Genomic DNA, 19,618 nt, shown 5'->3' with positions numbered 1-19,618 from the left:
TCAGGCCATCATGAGATCTGGAATTGTCCTTCCAACGACAAACGTCTAAAGATGACAAGGATGTTATATAACAAGCACTAGGATTATATAAATTAAATTATATTGATACTACTGTTATGTTAAATTGGACCATCAATAAAATGATTACACAGATGAGAGGTAGAAAAAAGGATTTTAGATAAAGATTTGATCACAATAGACTTAATGCTACACATATTCTTTATGCTCCATTCATTTACATTCATACAGAAGCAAATGCAGGAATGCGTAAATGTAAACTGAATCATATCATGTGTAACCTAGGTCTATGTTTGTACAATAGATGTAGGATATAAAACTGTTTTTTGTACAGTGTAATTTTGCTTGCCGGCTTGTTTACAAGTTAAGTGTCAGCAAGAATAAATAGAACAAGAAAACTGAGAATTGTTCAAAACTGAGAACTGTTCAACTTTGTTTAAAGACTACCAAGTCAATTAAACTCTACTGATGAAATCATCATGTTACACCAAAAACAGTTAAGTTCTTAAGTTTAACATACTGTAATTGCGGTCCATTTCAGTTCTTTCTCTGTGAGAGAAAAACAATGGTAAATAAAGTTAGAACATCCAAAATAATATTTCCAATAATAACTTCTCAGTCACTTGTCAAAAATTTTTTTGCAAGACCTGAAAGTCAACAACACTGCCAGTGCCACAGTTTCCATTTCACATACAACATATAACGTAAAAAATTACACCAATTTTCTTTTATACGGTTCAGATCGCAGTTAACAAGCCATGTAATATAATGTAACATCATAGAAATATTAGGCCTACCTAATGCTTGAAATCAGAGGTTTATACGTTACGCTCGACACAGAAGCTCACAGGTGTGTTTGACTTCGGCTGCAGTTGGGTTTAACTGATCGATCTGCGAGATTTGTGTCTGAGGAAGAGTTTAATACAGTAACAAAAGCTTTTGGAAAGAGTGGCACAGTTGCAGAATGCTGACTTTCAGGTCTTGCTAGTTTTGTTTGACAAGTGACTTACAAGTTTGAATTTGGCTGTTTTGATTTGACTGACTCTGCAAACATATACAAAATGGGCCATGATGTTAGCATGTTAAAGATTTTTTACCTCAGTTTTTTGGTGCAACATGATGATTTCATCAGTAGAGTTTCATTGACTTGGTGGACTTTAAACAAAGTTGAACAATTCTCAGTTTGAAATCTCACCTTCTAAAGGACAGTGTCTGTGCCATAAAGGTAGGGTATACAGGCAATTTGTTTTATAAACACGTTTTTGTTATACAGGTTTAAACTCTCTTCACATCCTGATAGCAATCAATAATAGAAGTGGTTCTGAATATTAAAACATGTACATTATGTCTTCAGTGGAAGAACCGGCCAGAACCGGTCCGAATGCAATGATAGGGTGTCCTACTATGAAGGTAATATGATGCCATAAAAAGATCGCATGTGCAGGGTAAAATTTGTGAAAGTGTACATACGTAAGATTGCAAGCGTAAATAAAATTTGCATGTGCAAGAGAAGATTTGTAAAGGTGTAAATCGCCTTTCAAATATTTGCAGCATTTTACTGTTATTCGTAAGTGTAATGCATGTATTGTGAAACTGCAGCCTCATGCATAATAAATGTGATCTATATTCTTCTGACTTCCATTTTTCCACGCTTGCACTTTTGGCACGTTTTTTTCGCACAAATATGGCCAAAAGTACTGCAAGCCTGTGAACAGAAATTTGCAAATGAAAAAAAAAAAAGTCAGGAACTGCAAACAGATTGATCGCGTAAAATCAACCTTTGTGTAAAATAGTAATTTACTACTTTTAGTAATTTGTTGCAAATGTCTAAATGACTTGTGTACAAGGGGCAAAAAAGTTCCCGAAATAACCCGATTTGTACAGTTGCGTCTTTCTGTCATCTTTCATTGTACAGTTTTGGCACGATTCTTGTAAGCGCGAAGGGGAGGGCTGGTCCACCTTCTACATGTAGCCAATCAAATGAGCTTCTCGCTGGCTCTCGTTTTACTCTTATCTGATTGGTTCAATAAACACGCCAGTCCAGAACACATCTTTATCTTCATTTGGCTCTGCGTCGTTCTCGTTGCCGAAATGGTACTTTTAATGCACATATAGCCTACATGTTAAATAAACAAATAAATCATGATTGCTTATTTAGCTGTGCCATTAGACTGACTGTATGAGGTGGGATCTTATGCTTTCAAAGCTTGCTTGCTACGGCAAGCCACTGAAAAACTGCCTACTCTACCTTTAAACAGTCATTCTGTCTGAAACTATTAACACTTTTTTGCCATTTCTGCAGCTGTTACCTGGAAGGGATTAATTTTTTACATTTTAATTAATTTACTTAAATTAGGACTACTTTATGTAATTATTTGTCCAATTTTTAAGTAAATAAACTAACTTTTTTTTTTAAATGACATAAATTATAGGCTATATGGCAGATCGGATTTTTTTGTAGCCCTATATATTATCTAATATATATAACATTTTTATAATCTATTAATTAATGATCCGTCTAATAATGTAAAAAAAAAATATATATATATCTGTCTACCAAGTTCTGACAACATATGGAATATTATATTAATAGATACTAATAGATTATCCAAATTAAAAGAACAACAACAATAGGCCACTTTAGCAGCACAGCCCACCATGAACAACTGAAAATGTTTTTATATATTCTTATATTCATGATCAGTTGGACATACTGTACCAGTTTTTCCCATTTAGCCCTATATTTGGAGAGCCTCTTGTGTTTAACGCGGGGGCTTAAGCTAGACATTGTATATAAAAAAAAACTTTAGTCACTATTGAGAATGCTAAAATGCAATCACGTGCAAATTAGCTTCTTTACTGCTTATTCAATTCAATTCACATTTATTTTTATTTTCACAATACACACGGTTTCAAAGCATCTTTACAGAAAATGCATGAGTCCACATTACAATTTAGAGTGATCTGTTATCAGAAGTTAAGTTATGTATTTCAGAATTGTTCATATACAAATCACATTTAGCTAAAACATTATTCATTTAAACAATGCAATCATTTATTATGAAATTGATTTCTTTAAATTTGCTATTGGTATTCCCCACACTGCAAAATCCTTATGTGTAAATCCAATTTAAAATACTGTATTGATTTTATACATAACCCTTTTAAAAATATCAAGTATTACGTTATTCTTCTGACATCTGAAATATGAAGGAATTTTACAGCTCATTCAGTCAAACTGACAGATAAGGTTTATTAGCAGTGCAACCTTATGATTTTAAATTATTTGTTTCAGTCTTTTTGAGATTTGATCTTCCCCAAACCGGAAGTGCCTTCCATTATCTAAAACACAGTCGGCTTAGGGAAAAGAAAGACAAGTTGAAGTTGAAGTTGAAGACGCCTAATGCTACAACAGAAACTAACCCCTAACCGTACTCCACACCCTAAAGACCTTTCGGAGCGCTCATTATTCCGATCTGCAGATAACAACACTTGGGTGCAGCCGCTCAACTTCTCTCGAATCACTGTCATGTACTTCTTTGATGTCCACAAATTCCTTATTAAAAAAATAGACACAAAAAACTTTTATATTAAACACAATACTGTCACAGATCATTATTTTCCAGATAAACTAAATTAGATCAATTAACCTCAAAACTGTTTCAACAGATGATGTTGAAATGTGAGATTGTGCCATCTATAGTCAAGAGAAAAAATGTGGGTGTGGGGGACATCTTGCCCCGGGGGGCATCTTACCCTTAAAAATTTGTTTATTAATATTATTTAGTGCATAATTTTCTGTTTAATCAACATGTTGTCAAAGGACCCATTGAAGAACCAAGTAAACAATTATCAGTATAAGGATCCTGTATGTTCAGATGTGCTCACCACATGCCATGACTGTGACTGCACCTGCGGTCATCCCTTTATTAGTTTTGTTCTGATTCATTTGATCTTATATAGAGTTAAGCCACAGTTAACCCAATTTTATAAATTTTCACTCAATCTTTAAATCTCTGTCACTCTAAATAATAAGATAAAAATATAATAAACTATGTGATTGTTTAACACTCTTATTTTAGGATTAATTTTTTTTGCCATGATCTCTAAAGATCAAGAAAGTCTTCAAAGTCTACAAAGTCTTCCTCATCAGGGTCATCGTCATTGTTGTCTTCTGTCTCAGTGTTCTCTATTGTGAATAGTCTTGTGAGAGAGTCCCTGCAGAAGGTGACCTTCACTTTCTCATCGCGCCCATCCGTCATTTTACTGCACTTCATCCTTCAAAGAGATTGAACACCAGTCATTTAAAACATAATTAATGGTGCAATTCTTTAATAAATGGATAAATAAGATTATAGGACAAACCCTGTGAGGATAATCCTGCAATCTGAATCCATCTGAGAGCTCTGGAGGATCCTCACAACATCCTCCACAAACAAGCCACCACTTTCTATGCAGTCATATCTGAAACAATAACACATTTCAATAGAAATATTTCCATTTTAATGTTTAAGAGAAATTTTAAGTCTAAATAACAAAAAGACTTTATTCAAGGACAAACTGCAATTTCTTACCTGATCTCCTGAAGACTGGGACAGACTTCGGCTAAGAACAGAATCCTCCTCACCCAGTTCTCCGTTAGACTGCTGATCTCGAGTCCGACTCTCCGCAGACCAGAAACTGAGAGAACGCTGGACATCAAATTACCCACAACCTCTTCATGCTCTGAACAGCTGGATTATGAGAAAAATAATAAGAAATGTTAAGTTCACTGTTGGCAAATGATAAATGTAAATAGTGTATATTTGCTATGACCTATTCATTTTCACGTTTATAATGAAATGGCAGAATCCTTACCTTTCTTCTAAACCTTTAAGGTGGTCAAGGGTTTCAAAGAGTTCCTGTCCATCGAGTGTAGGAATCTCTGAACATGGTGATGTGAATGAAATGAATGATGGGGATATTTCAGTCATGCTATCACGGGGCAACCGAATGTCCACTGTGCAGCTAGAAATGAGATGACCATGTACGTTAAAAGTGCATATTTTCATGCTCATATTAGGAATCTGTGTCATTTCTTTACAGCCTGGATGGATGAGATGGACTTACGTAGAGTCTGTGATGTTTTTGGTGACGATGAAAGAGGAACACACATTTAGCACACTGTGTCTCTTATCATACTCCACCTGCAAACTGACAGGCGAGGGAAAAAAACAGGGCTATATTTTAAAAATATTCATTTTAATGTACCATAATATCCGATCCACCTGCTTTAAGTTGATCTTTCAGTATAAGACAATAAAACAACAACACAATACAATTGCATGATAAAATTAATAAATAAATTGACCAATAGCAAACCACAACCATCTAATCAATTCCCCAAAATCAAGTCCCGCCCAACATTTTTTCTTATTCCAGAACCCGTTTCACAGAATATTTAGTTTTCATTCTTTCTTCTTCAGAAGTATTGGCAGATCATCATACCAGACGTTATGGAGGCTGGGACATGTGTGACACAGGGAGAGGATCTTTGGTGCCCAGTTCTCAGTCAGGCTGTCCGTCGTCAACTGCACTTTTGTCAGACCAGACACGGAGTGCAGAGACAACAGCAGAGCGTCCACACTCTCGTCAAACGCAGGACTTCTGTTGTGGCATGGAAAGTGATTTATATTTAGTTAAAGAGAACCTATTATACTTTATCTCTAGTGTGTAATGCTGATGTTTCAGTATGAAAAAGGTCTGCAAAGTTACAGTCAGTCCAAAGGGAGTTATTCTCTAAATCAGTGCGCACTGTTTCTGAACTCCATTCTCCATTTTCTTCCGGAAACGTATACGTCTGACAATATCACTCACTTAAATCATTTCTGCCCAAGGCATACGCGAAAAGCGGGTTAGTTAGTTAGTTAGTAGTGTGTTGAAACTCGTGGTTATGGTAAGGGGCGGGACATTTCCAAAACACACACTGGAAGCGGTTGACCAATCATAACACACTGGTCCAGCCGACCAATCAGAGCACATTACGCTTTTCAGGAAGGAGGGGCTTCATAGAGACAGGAACTAAACAGAGCGTTACTGACAGACTGGGAAAAGGGGTGCTGCAATAAGGTAAAATAATGTGTGTTTTGAACATTCAAACATGAAAATCTATTCTAGAAAAGACTAAAGACTTTGTAATAGGGTATAATATGGCCTCTTTTTTAATCAAATTAACATTGATTTCATATTAAATTGAAGGTTCTGTTTCATAGTGAGCAATGACAATTTTATTTGTACCTTATAGAGAGCCCTTTGCATCGGTTATATGCTCGTATGAAGGTTCTCCAGTCACTGCTAGTTTCTCCTGAGTTTTCCGACAGGGTGAGCTCTATCCGTGAGAGCAGTGACTGTGTGCTGGGACTGGAGTCATTGTACTTTAAAATCAAGCTAAAAGGGAAATAGAAATACTAAATAAATAAATACATAAAACAGTCAAATTAGCCTTAACACATATTACACTTATTTTTTTTATAAAATTTGGTGACAGAACAACTGTTTGTGGCTGTTTCAAAACAACACACTGAGTCAGATGTACACATACTGTACAGTATGTCACCATGAGGTGTATTAAAACATTTATTTGGAAGAATTTTTAATGTTTGCTCTTCTAGAAACACAGTATGTTAGAAGGGCATTCTAACATCTTATCAAATTTATGTTTGTTTAAGATTTATATGAATCCACAAAATGGTTGAGATATTGTATTTAGTAGACGGTTTTATCCAAAGTGACTTTGCATTCAAGGTATACATTCTATCAATACATGCATTCCCTGGATATCGAACCCATGATATTACTATTACTAAAAAAAAGACCTTCCAAGTATAGTCATATCAAACCAAAACAAACCAATGAACTCTAATCAACTAGCTCTCATGGATATCCATAATTCTGATTTGTGGTCTACAGTATGTTTAAGTAATAGTGTGCTCTCTACCTGCATTTTCCAGACAAAGTTTTCCACATCCTGATATCTGAGCAAAGAATACGCTCCACATTGTCCAGCTGATCAGAATCGCTTCAGGTAAAAGACACAGCCTGGGTTAGATTTCTTTGCAGATTTAACTTATTACAGTCTGATGTTTTGAGCAGAAGTAGTGATTGTATCAGTATTATATATACAATATTTTCTCACTTGATTTCATGGCTGCAGTCACTGAGAGGCGAGGAGGACATGCCGTCACCTGACATCTGTCTTGCAGACTGACACCTGTGAATATTTTCACTGTTAGATAGATGAATACTTTCCTCAAATACAACTGTGCTGAATAATCCAAAAATATATTGCATATCCTCACAAAAAGTCAAACTGAAATCAAAACCTGACACTTTTCAATTAAATTCAGATTGATTAGATCAAGACTTGTGCTATATATTATATGTCATTAAATATATCTCATTTCGCTCTGAAAAGGTGTACATCAGATTACAGAAGTATAATGATTTCCAATAAGACTCTTGAATAAAAATGGTCATCCCACCAAAAGTCATTCGATCTGTCTGAATCACTGTCCTCTTCACTATCACTCATCCTATGGACACTGAAAAACAACCACAGAAATAACATAATAAAAGCAGTGTGAAATATCAAACAGAAAGAAAACAGGATCAGCGATCAACTGTCAAATTCATGTTTTGTTTGCATGTTATTAATCTTCATTATTTTTTAAGTCTTAACAGATCTAGTGGAAATGGCTAGAAATGTCATGAAACCTTGATTCATATAATCTCATATATCTTCATAATCAAATGTTTACAAATTACAGACCCGTTAAGCATGTTTGTTAATGACCAATCATAGAAATGTATTATATTGTTGCAGTGTATTGTGCATTGTTATTGTTAACTAAAACTGAACCTATTAACAAAAAAAATATGTTATTTGAAATAAAGCTGAAACAAGATATTAGATGAATTAGATTAAATATTAGATGAAACTTAAAAAATGTTGCCTTAAATAACTTGTTTAAATTAAATTAAGTTCAAGTACTAAAATAAATTCAAGCTAAATATATATTTTTTTAATGATAAAAATGATAAAAGCACAAAACAAAATTTCTAAAACTTGAACTAAAAATGAAAACTTGAAAAAATAAAGACAACAGCTAATTAAAAAAAAATATAAATGCTATTATAGTACATAAAATGTAACTACAATAACACTGGTATTGTGTTTTGCACTAATAATGTTATTGCTTTATAGCATCACTAGAGGGCGCTGGATGGAGTGCAGTATGTTTCAGTTTTCAATTTCTCTCTATTCTCATTGTTAAGTAACTATGAGCTCTTTAATAAAGCATCAGTTGGTGGCACATGTCTTCATGGATGCTTGTTCTTAGAGTACAGGAATCACTAATGCCTCACCTGGAGAATTCATTCCTGTAGTCCTTCTTGAAGTTCGCTTTACTTGTCTCAGGCCGCTTGACTGCCATAAAACTGAGCCAAAAAGTACATTATTAAAGCAATTACATTATTATTAGTAATTCAATGAGCTTTTCCCATCATGAAATGCAGTGTTCAACATGCATATGTCACCATAAGTAACTGTTTTCTCTAAGAGTCTGCAAGCAACCATCAGTGTGTACTCGTATGAAAAGAAGTGAACTGAATACTCACGTTAATTCTCTCAGACTGGGGTTCATCTGAATGAGATCCAGGACTCTGGACGCTCCATCCACAGTCATGAATCTGAAGAAAAGATCGACCTTCTTCAGACCAGAGGCCGAGTGCAGGGCAGAGAGTAGATCACACACACTATCTTCATACTCTGAAGAACTGTTAAAAACAGAAATACAGATTATGAATCATTGTGAAATAAAACACTACTTATCTGTCTGTCATTCTCCCTTATTTCACACATACAAACACTCTCACTCCCTCTCTCTGGGGTTGAAATAGTTACCACTCAGTCAAGTCTTTCAGCTGGTTGTAGGCCTGAAAGAATCTCCTCCAGTCAGCATTTGCATTCTCAGAGTCATCTGTCACTGCGATGGTGATGCAGGGAACCACTTTGTGCTCTGGAGGTTTAAAGAGGTCGATCATATCACAACAGTCATCTATGTAATTCAGATGGTTACAGCCGACTGAGAGCCTGAAAAATAACAGAGGACAAACATAGCATAATGCTACTTAAAAGCACAAAAATGTATTTAAGCAATTATATTCTCTCAGAATATCCAGATCTGTTGGAAAGTTGGAGATATTTTCATTAACCGTTTCAGAATTCCAGATGCTTTTTTCCCCCCAATATCTAAGGCAGCATCACAACATTATAAAGCAATTCTAGAGAGCACTGCAATAAGCTCAGGGAAAAAGTTTAAAGTTAAAGTTTAAAACAGATGTGTTACCTCACTCCATCTTCTCTCATCACACCCAGACTCTCCACATCACTAACAACAGACATACTGGTATTCAATCTGCCAAAAGAGAATTTATTGTATTTAGATGCAAGTACAGAAAGAAGACACAACCATTTCCTTACAGATGTATTGTGTAAGTACCATGGTATCAGATGATAACACCATGATACTTTGATATATGCCATAGTAAAAAATGCAACAGGTTATTCTTACTGCAAGTGAAGTAAGCTGGAACAAGACAGGAAGAGTGTGAACAGACCAGCCGCCCAGCTCTCACTCAGGAAGTTTAGCCAAACTTTAACCTCCTTCAGACCAGGAACAGAGTGAAGAAACTGCAGCAGAGAATCTGTATGCTCATCCAGCTCTGGGCATCTTTAAAAAGGAAGATGATGTATTAGCTTGTTGAATGTATTGGGTGAATTTCAGCCAATGAATACATCAAGACAACCATAGATGTCTTGTTCGGAAAGTTGTGAATGAACAAATTGAATGAACAACTTAAAATGGACAAAATATAGAAAATATTTTAAGAAGGTAGTTGAGAGAACCAAAAAATCAGAATGCATCATGTTGCGTTACATTTTTAAGTTCTCCCAACAATTCCTTTTTTTACAAACTCACTGTTCTGTCAATTGAATGACATTGTAAAGCCTTTTGAAAAGAACCTCCCAAATGACGCTAGACCCTTCAAGAGGAGGGAAACTGAGCGTGAGCTTCACCAGTGCCGGTTTGTCCAGAGAATGGGAATGTGCCGGCTCTCCACTGCTACCATATCTGGAAAAAATTATAATTTTCCTACAGTAAATGTGCATGCAGTAGGACTCAAAATGGTTATGAGATTTGCCCTAAATTTAAAAGAAACTTCATAAAATTCTTGAAGTGTGGAAGTTAAAAGAATGCAGGATATTTCATGCTTGAATTCTTACGCCATATCATGAGCCCATCTGTCCATTTCAAGAGTCAATGATGGATTTTTCCCTTCACTGTCATGCATCTTGTACCTACAAAATATTTTACTAACAGTTATTTAGCACAACCATAGATTGGATGGACCAAGCAAAATTAAAAGAAAGGATGACTTACGGTTCAAATGGCTTTCTAAAGACCGAAAAGGTTGAACAGACCCTTTCGTCATCACTTATCATGAGGTTGCTCACATGAAACCTAATAGATCATAAATGTGATCGAAATATAAATCAGCTGTAAATTTAATGAGAGGTTACATCTTTAATAGGTAAACATTATTTGCTCCTACTTTATGTGAGAAATCTTGGGATTGACTTGAAGGTAGCACAGAATTCTGGAGGTCCAAACATCTGTCAGGTACTCTGCTCGTAAGTCCAGCTCAGTTAAACCAGGAACACAACTTATGAAAGACAGCAGTGCATCCACATTCACACCAAACTCGATGTTTTTCCTTGGAACAAACACACAAATACCAATGTTATGCATGTCAAAACACAAAAAGGATGGGTACAGTATATTAAAGTAAAATGAGAATACCTACAGCTCTGAGAAGCATCTGAGGTTATGGGATGACTTGAGGAATTCAGTCATGGGTATTGCAGAGAAAGGACAGAGCGCGAAGGATATTTTTGAAAACCCCTGATAATAACAAAGACCAAGCTTTTCTGAGATTTCACCCTGATGCCCTTCTGAATGCCCAACAGTTAACCTGAAATTAGGAAAAAATAATTAATGAATTATTAAAATATCAAGTTTTAATGTTATATTCTTATCTGAATACATGTCAGAAATTTGAACTGAGAATTGGAAAATGTATATGAATTTAATTACCAGACAGAATTATTTTTGCTTGCCATGGTGAACTCTGAGCAAAGACTCGTATGTATGGTTTCTGCTTGACTGGCAATGCATACGCTGTGAAAATCAAATGAAATGAGCATTAATCTACAAAATACCTGGTTTCAAATGTAAAAAGGCTGCATGTCTGCTTGTTCCTTGGGCAGCTGACACATCTCACTTCATCTTAAAACTTTTTAAGTATTCTAAACTCTTTTATAATTATTATGCATATTGTTTTAATCACATCACATTAATTGAGAGGCAAGATGTAATATTTATACTGTAAAAATGGGCCCTTTTCTGTAAAAAGATGAAAATGTTATGTAGCCTATAGGCTAATAAAATACTTTTCACATTAAATAACTATTGCACTATTGAGTATCAAGATTTGTCTCTTGTCTCTATGGGGTACAAAAGAAGAATTTCCTACACTGTAAAAAATAATTCTGTGGCTTAGTAAATATTACAGAAATTTTTAACTTTATTAACTTAATAAAATCTCTGAATATCGTCTACTTGATTGTTTGAGTTAAACATACCAAAATAATTGAGTAAAAATCCAACAGTTCATTTTATCTAAAATTTACAGATATATTTAAGTTTTTTTCAATAAAATTATTTAGTATTTGACTAACCAATTATTTCTTTATAATACACTTAATATATTTGTTTAATTTCTATCAAAATATTTGAGAATATTTAATTAAACTGATCTGTTTCAAGAAACAAAAATCTTACTTAATTCAAATCAATATTATTAATATATTTAACACTCCTAAGAAATTGAGTAAGTTTACTCAATTAAAACAATTCACCCCTCCCCCACCCTCTGACGTGACGACAACTCGACGGTTGAGTGAGCGCGCGCTGTTTGAACTCTTTCAGTCTCCAGAACAACAGCTCTCTTCTCAGCGTCGCAGATTTGGTGCATTTCCTCTGTGAAATTCAGGTTTGTGTATATTTTATTCTATCTCTAAAATCATTACTGTGCTTTAAATCATTTTATTTAATGCAAAACAGCATACAGAGGCGTAATTCGACACCTAAAGGAGAGTCCCGCCTGTCTTTTTGCGTGATTGAAACGCTTTGCATAAACAGGACTTTGTTCCTAATGATAATCAGTATAATTAATTTGGATGATAAAATGTCCTCAGAACTGTCACTTTTTGTTTATTGGCAGGTTATGGAGTCAGTCGCTCGCAGTATCTTTCGGCTATGAGTGAAATGCAGGACGCTGGAATGGAGTTCAAAGTTCATCCACAGAGCTCGAGTCCGTCTCCGGCAGGACCATGTATTTATTATGTCTATGGGCAGGACGACCGCTGATCCGGTGGATATTGGATAACAGACTGGTTGATTACACTTGAATTAGGCTACCTGAATGTTTAAATATTTAATTTTTACTTATAACATGTTTGTTAAATGAGTTTAAATGTAGGCAATATTGTATACATGTTAAAAACAGTGTAAAACAGTGTGCTGTATTGCTGTACTCAATGACAATAAAGGCCAATGTCATGTAACGTATACTGGTGGTTGTATGGGATACTATTTTACAAAGGTTTAGAGAAAATAAAAAAGTTAATATTACTCATTAATAAAAACACTTAATATTACTCATAAATATTGTTTTTAAAATTTTTAAATGTTAAATTATTTCTACTCAATTTTATTTGTTAATGTACCTGATGCAGTTACTCAGATTTACTTAATTTTATTACTTGCATTTACTCAATTCATACAGTATATTTAATTGATTTCACAGCTTTAAAATTTACTCAATTTTTTTGAGTGTAAAAATGTTTCACCAAAAAAATTGAGTAAATAATAGTTACACTTTTTACAGTGTAATTAAAATAATTGATTTTTCAATTAAATGTTTTAATTTAAGTTTAAGAAGCATAAAACTCATTTAATAAATGTATCCATTTCATCTAAACTATTTGATCAAAACTGAGTTGGACCTAAGTTCGGCAAGTTGGACCAACTCATTTAAGCTGGTCAAAATTAAGTTGGACCAGCTCAATTAGCTACATTTCACTGCATGAATTTGTTTTTTATGAGTTAGACAGTTAGGCTACACATATTTATTGGATGGAAATCCTGCCCTCAATTAAATTGAGTTTGTCCAAATACATTTTTTTTACATATAGAGTACATATCTCTAAATGTATGTACATTATGGAAATGTATGCATATGTTGCCTATATTTATGCTCAAATTTCCCTATAATTACGTACCTTAACATTCATGTCTATGATATTTGTCAGCTACCTGTTTGTAACCATGTTCGTCATTGTATTTGGTTTACCTGAACCTTCTATCCATCATCTTTTGTACAAGGAAGTTCATGGTCCAATCGACATTTGCATCGCTGATGCTCTTCAACACCAGTCGAATTTTACCCACTGATTTTTGCCCAGTGAGGGTTTTCAGGATCGTCTGCACACTTGCATCTGACAGGGCTCCATCCTCCATGCTGCAATGCATTCATAACACTGCTTTACAAAAATAAGCAGGTTGTCTGTATTGCTTTCTTTCCAATCATTTAAAATTGCAAAACATGGATTTGTGTTGGATAAATAAATATAAAGTATTGCCTGAACAGGAGGATCAGAAGTATATTTCACAACAATGCAGAAGAGAAGGAGAATGTACAGATTTCTGAACATGGATAGATGTGGACACATGGATACATTAGTTAATCAGATCATGGTGAAATCATGTTCACCATGGTGGAACTAAGTAGAACATGTTCCTGGATCAATGTCCAATAAACCAATCAGAGCAGAGGGATAGGTTTACAGTTAATGTCAAGTTTAGGCTTACAACAGGGCTTCTAGACCATTCTTATTCACCTATCATTTCCCTCTAATTTTAGGCATAAGTTAAGGGTAGGGTTAGGTTTAGGGGTAGAAAGAGGGTTAGAACTATGTTTTTGGGCCGGAATGTTGTTCCTGGAACAATGGATGTTGATCCAGGAGCATGTCTTACTTGGCAAAATAACAACAACCATTTGACCATAACTTGCAGGTCACTGTGATTTTGCCAAGTAAGGCATTTTGTTGATACTGGAACAACATTCCTGTCCAAATATGTTTTTACTATCCCTATACCCATAACTTATTCCTAAAATCATAGGCAAATTATAGGTGAATTACACTGATGTAGAAGCACCTAACCCTGGTTGTATGCCTAACTTGACACAAATTGTAAATGTGATTGGATGATTGGAATGTTGTTCCAGGATGAACAAAGATGTTAATCCAGGAACATGTTGTACTTGGTGAAATCACATTCACCACAGCTATATGTATAATACTTATATGTATAAAAAGAGTAGCACATACTACAAATAGTCCACGTCCTTTCTCCTCCCCAGGGCTGATGTCAGGAGGTTAACATCGGTGTCAGATAAGGAATCAAAATCGAGCCTTCAAAAACAAAAAACAGAAACCTATAATTCTTCATGACATAAACCAAACCCTTCATATAATAATAATTATAAAACATTAAACTATAAAACATTTTATACATCATTAAGGTTTTTAGAACATGATAAGATCGTAATACCATTGTTGGACACTACTGTGATGGTATTCTTTGGAAACCATGGAATACAAATACTTTTTGTAAGAGCATGTTATTTAAGAACATAAATTACCATAAAGATGTACACCTGCTGAGTGCAGGATGAAGCATCTTTAGATCTTTTGCACTGCACTTGACATTCATACTGACAATGCGGGAAGAATACTTGAGGCAGTACATCACAACCTGACAGTCGATCCCCTTCAAAGACCAGTGTATGTTAATACCCAAGCGCTCCCACAGCTTCATGACGTTCTTCAGTATGTCCCTATCATGAAGCTCGTACAAGCAATGAAGTATGAAATCATTATTGTAAAAAATATTTGTGCCCATGGAGTTCTTCTCTATAACTCTGCTGATCCATTTTTCCAACTGGGAGCGAATAGCGGTAGATGTTGACTGTGGATTTCCCCCCAGGATTAAACGGCTCACTTTCTTGTTTGAGAGACCAAAAAGGAACCGGATTACAGGGAAGAGATGCTCATTGCGCCTCCCATTGCCTGCTGATTCCAATAGCTCCTCGATTTTTGTTTTTGCATCCGCCTCGTCTGTTAACACGTAGAACAGAGCGGTGAAGAACTCCTGAAAGCTGAGGTGCATGAAACCAAACATCTCCTTCAGATTAGTTCTCTCTTGATGGCGGAATTTGCATAGGAAGGGAATGTTTGGTAAATCAGAGATTGCTCTGGGAAGATCGTTTCTGGAAAACAGGACTTGGCGTTTAGGCATTCCACTCTCGGCTAGCTGACCCAGATTCTTGAGGAGGTCGAGGTCTTCGTGCTGACTCGAACCACTGTGATGCTTCAACAGAGTCAACACAAAATCAACAAATATGGAAGTGGTGGTCGTCAACTCGCTAGTTACAACACCATCTTTTCCTTTTCTTTTGAAAATTGTGCAGACAATCCAGCAGATGACCGGGATGAAGCAAGCGGTGTAGAGCAGCTCTTGTCTCTTCACCTGCTCATACACTTGGCTTGAAAACTCTTCATCCTCAAAGAACCTTTGGAAGTATTCACTCACTCCTTTTTCCGAAAATCCCATGATCTCTATGAAGCATTGAGGCTTTTTCAAAATGTTCTCCAGTTTGTCAACAGCGTTCGATCTTGTAGTAACCAGCAGGAAGGACTCTCTCATCATACGTCCTTTCAGAAGAGAGCAAACAATGGCCAATGGGTGTGATTTGATGACTGGTTTTGGTGGCAATGCCTCTTTGGATGCTGAAAGCATGAGTTCATCAAAACCATCAATGATGAACAGGATCCTCTGTGGCATGTCTTTTAAGATCTGACCAATCTCATTAGGAGTTAAACTGCAGTTAAGGAGATCCACCAAGCTCATCTCTCCTGAGAGACCGCTGAGATCTTTACATCTTAGATGAAACACTACATCGAAGAGCGTAGCATAGAGCTCTCCAGAGGCCCAGTCCAGAACGATCTTTTGCGCAGTGATTGATTTCCCACTTCCAGAGTCACCTTGGAGAATCACAGCTCTTGGAGTCACTTTTTTGGAGCCATTCTCTGGACCGAAGAGCTTATCAAGGCTGATGTTTTGGTTTCTCTGGTTACTTTCTCTTGTGTTGAAGAATCGTTCCCCTCTAGAGCACATCTCATTCTCTCGCTCTTTCTTTTCTCTGTGTTTCTGAACTATCAGCGGATCAATGTAGCGATCATTAAGCAGCACCTGTTCACCGGCACGGGAAGTGTATTCTGTAATGTAGGCATATTCGGACAGTATGGACTCCTTGTATTCTGTGATCAATGAGCTTATATCTGCAAACAAAGATGGTTTATTTGAGATATTAGATTTTGTTGACCAAATGTATAATCATTACTAATTGTACAAGTACTGATAGTTCTCACCACATGGTAAATAAATTGTTTTTTACCTAGTAGTTACCTAAGTAGTTCACCCAAAAATGAAAAATTCTGTCATACTCATATTGTTCCAAACCTTAAAAAAAAAAAACAACACAAAAAAGAAGATATTTTGAGAAATGGCAACCTGTTTGGTTACCACCAACATTCTGCAAAATATCTTCTTTTGTGTTCTGCAAACAAAGAAAGTCATGGAGGCTTGGAATGGCATGAGGGTGAATACATTTAAAAAAATTTCACAGAATTTTCATTTTTGGGTGCACTGTCCCTTTAACTGTTTATAAGGTCACTGTATTACATGTGTAAACATGGTAAAAAATTGCAGTACAGGCATAATTTTACCCAATGGTGTATATTACCTGTGATTTCAGCTGCAGGTTCTACAGCTGGAATAATAAATCTTTAGATTATTACAAATATTACAAAAAGTACATCATTTAATTCTTTAATTCTTTGGACATCTGTGCTTTGTATTATTATTGACAACATGTATGTTCCGCTGTGGCATTTATACCAATAGAGAAACACTTCCACTCACCTGGAAAGTAATTATTAGAAATATGAATATTTCCTGTGACATTTGAGTTTAATATGACAGGTGCTGAAACATTGCTTCCATTTTGGGCAGAGATATTGATTTTAGAGACTCCATGACGCTCCATGTTTTCCCCTTTGTCTTCTGATAGAAAAGAAAGACACATAATTAATTCTATTTTAACCATAGTTTGCATGCAAATACTTATGAAGGGCCTATAACAAAAATATTATTATTTAACTTTTTTTTTTTTCAAATCAGCCCTGATCTAACAGGTGTGTTTCATGGGGTTCATACATTACCATAATTTGACATGTCCATCTGCTGTTTTCAGTATGTGCACTCCTCTAATCTGAAATGACCAGCTCAACCTGAGAAATAAAGGCAAATATTATGTAGGGATGAAGTCTGGTTAATTGTGACAGCCTTTGCCCCTGAGATAACTGGGAAAAAACGTCCCATTTAACCTGAATTCTACCTAATAAGTGACAATAATGAGGAAATAATTATTATGTTATGTGTTTTTTTTACGAAATTAGCAGTATAGGTAGACCCTGCTTAGAAATTGCAATGATTTATCTCTAAATGAGTTTACTACTTAGTGTTTAAGTGTGTCAGATACTTAACCAATCACAATCATTGTCATCACAATCATATTCATTACTTACCTCATTCACAAATTTATAATTAATAAATAGTTACTGTTACGCCATTAAAAGTGCTAACCTGACAGTAGCAAGCACTGTTATAAACAATGGCTGAAAGTGGCTGAAAGCTTCTTAAATACGATAATATGTTAAAATATTATTATGATATTACATTATTGTTTACATTTTGAACACATTTCCCATGGTTAAATTAAGGACTTGGCTACATATGTTTTGACAACAAGAACTGGTTGGAGTAGAGGACTTATATTAAAGAGGACATGTGTTCTTTATAATATGTTGTTGAGTCATATTTCTGACAACAACAAGCATTTCTTAAATCTAATGAATTGAAAAGAAACAAAAGTAAGCAACATTATCTAATAAGAGTTTTGGATTCTTGTAGCGCCCTCTGCCGGAAGGACACTGCGTGGTCATCCTTTTGCTTTAACCTATTCATCACTCAATTAGCAACTTTAAGTTTAGTTTCGCTTTTTATATACAGTATGTTGTGCAAATGTATATTATTAGGATAAATGTTATTTTAAATAACAGATTTTTGGTTAAAAACAAAAAACAAATCTCAAGTAGGCTATCACTTAACTGACGAAAAAAATATTTTACAATATTGTTTCAAAGCAGCTTTACAGTGATAACAGGATAATAAGGCAACACAGTTTGTGTTGGATGTAGGCTAACTCTAGAAGAAAATAGTGTCATTGTCCAGCTCAAGTAAGTTCGGTGTTGATTCATTTCCGTTGTAAAAATCATTAGTTGTTCATTTAGTTCATCTTGGCAACTCTGGAGAAAACAGTGATGTCATCGCCCAGCTCACGTCAGTTCTTATACAATGGTGTCAGATCAATATTGTTGAATATTAGGTAGAACATAGAAAATTAAATATAGAACATTTTCTAAACGCAATAAAAGTAGGCTACGTCTTGTGTTTGTGACTGTAGATGTTTAATAGGTCACAGAAAACAGGCCTACTGAAAAAAAAAAGAAAAAAAAAGTGATTCGGTGGTTTTATTACTAGTAGGCTACTTTTTAAAATCATTAGGCCTATTAGTCAAGTTAAGAATATGAGAAACGCTATATATATTTACCTGGCGCTTGTACATCGCTGTGTATCCTGCGAGCTTGAGCAGATAGTGATGCTTGATAGGAAAATACTTTCACTTTTTATTTGACAAAGAGACCAACAACCCTTACCTGCGCAACATCAATTGTTTAACACAGTGTCTGACTCACTTTGAAACCATCCTGTACTTTCTCTTTCTTAATAGATGGAGTTAGGTTATTTAAGGTTTTTGTTGATTAATTTAAGAATATTTTTTCTCAGAAATGTGTCACTTTGGTTTTCAGTGGAATTGCATAGGTTGTAATTTTTACATTTAAAGGTGCTGATATAATAGCCTGTGTTCCAATATATTCGGTTCCTGAAATATTTGGTTCCAATGGGTGGAGCTACCATGAATATTCACGAGACCATAGCGTGCATGGGCGGGGCGTATACAAGCGTGTGGAACAGAAATGATTAGCATGAGCGCCTCAGATCGCGTTTTGTCATAAACTACTCCTAACTGTTCGATTCTCACGAATGACTGAGATTAAGCCTATTAGATTTAAATGTCTATTATTGCATGTTTAAATAAATATTTACAAATATATTCTTGTCTTTTGATTCTGTCTCTCAAAGTTGTCTGTAGGCTATTATTGAAATAGCTTTTATAGGATGATAGCTCA

The 19,618-nt window shown here is 35.2% G+C and overlaps 1 protein-coding gene across 2 annotated transcripts; it reads right to left on the bottom strand.

Annotated features, from left to right (window-relative positions):
* Positions 1 to 2,835: 2,835 nt before the first annotated feature.
* Positions 2,836 to 19,313, bottom strand: LOC311292149 (uncharacterized protein). 2 transcript variants are annotated; one of them, XM_084411691.1, is made up of 29 exons: positions 18,979 to 19,313; positions 17,528 to 17,596; positions 17,229 to 17,369; positions 17,050 to 17,076; positions 14,887 to 16,585; positions 14,573 to 14,656; positions 13,534 to 13,701; positions 11,214 to 11,297; positions 10,924 to 11,091; positions 10,672 to 10,833; positions 10,500 to 10,580; positions 10,343 to 10,417; positions 10,038 to 10,190; positions 9,630 to 9,788; positions 9,405 to 9,473; positions 8,960 to 9,148; positions 8,674 to 8,832; positions 8,422 to 8,493; positions 7,539 to 7,598; positions 7,193 to 7,267; positions 6,995 to 7,075; positions 6,295 to 6,444; positions 5,506 to 5,664; positions 5,128 to 5,211; positions 4,876 to 5,025; positions 4,593 to 4,751; positions 4,384 to 4,482; positions 4,116 to 4,296; positions 2,836 to 4,081 (listed from the first exon to the last, which is right to left on the bottom strand). In XM_084411691.1, the coding sequence occupies exons 2-28, from the start codon at positions 17,544 to 17,546 to the stop codon at positions 4,125 to 4,127; spliced, it is 4,698 nt and encodes a 1,565-aa protein (XP_084267817.1). In that variant the 5' UTR covers positions 17,547 to 17,596; positions 18,979 to 19,313; the 3' UTR covers positions 2,836 to 4,081; positions 4,116 to 4,124. The 2 variants fall into 2 exon arrangements, with proteins under 2 accessions (XP_084267817.1, XP_084267818.1); XM_084411692.1 differs by having other exon boundaries at positions 2,836 to 4,296; positions 18,979 to 19,004; positions 19,085 to 19,301.
* Positions 19,314 to 19,618: the final 305 nt, after the last annotated feature.

The sequence above is a fragment of the Rutilus rutilus genome, assembly GCF_951802725.1.
Source record: "Rutilus rutilus genome assembly, chromosome: 6".
NCBI lineage: Eukaryota > Metazoa > Chordata > Actinopteri > Cypriniformes > Leuciscidae > Rutilus > Rutilus rutilus.
The sequence above is the reverse complement of the archived record's forward strand: the minus strand, read 5'-3'. Positions and strand labels throughout refer to the sequence as shown.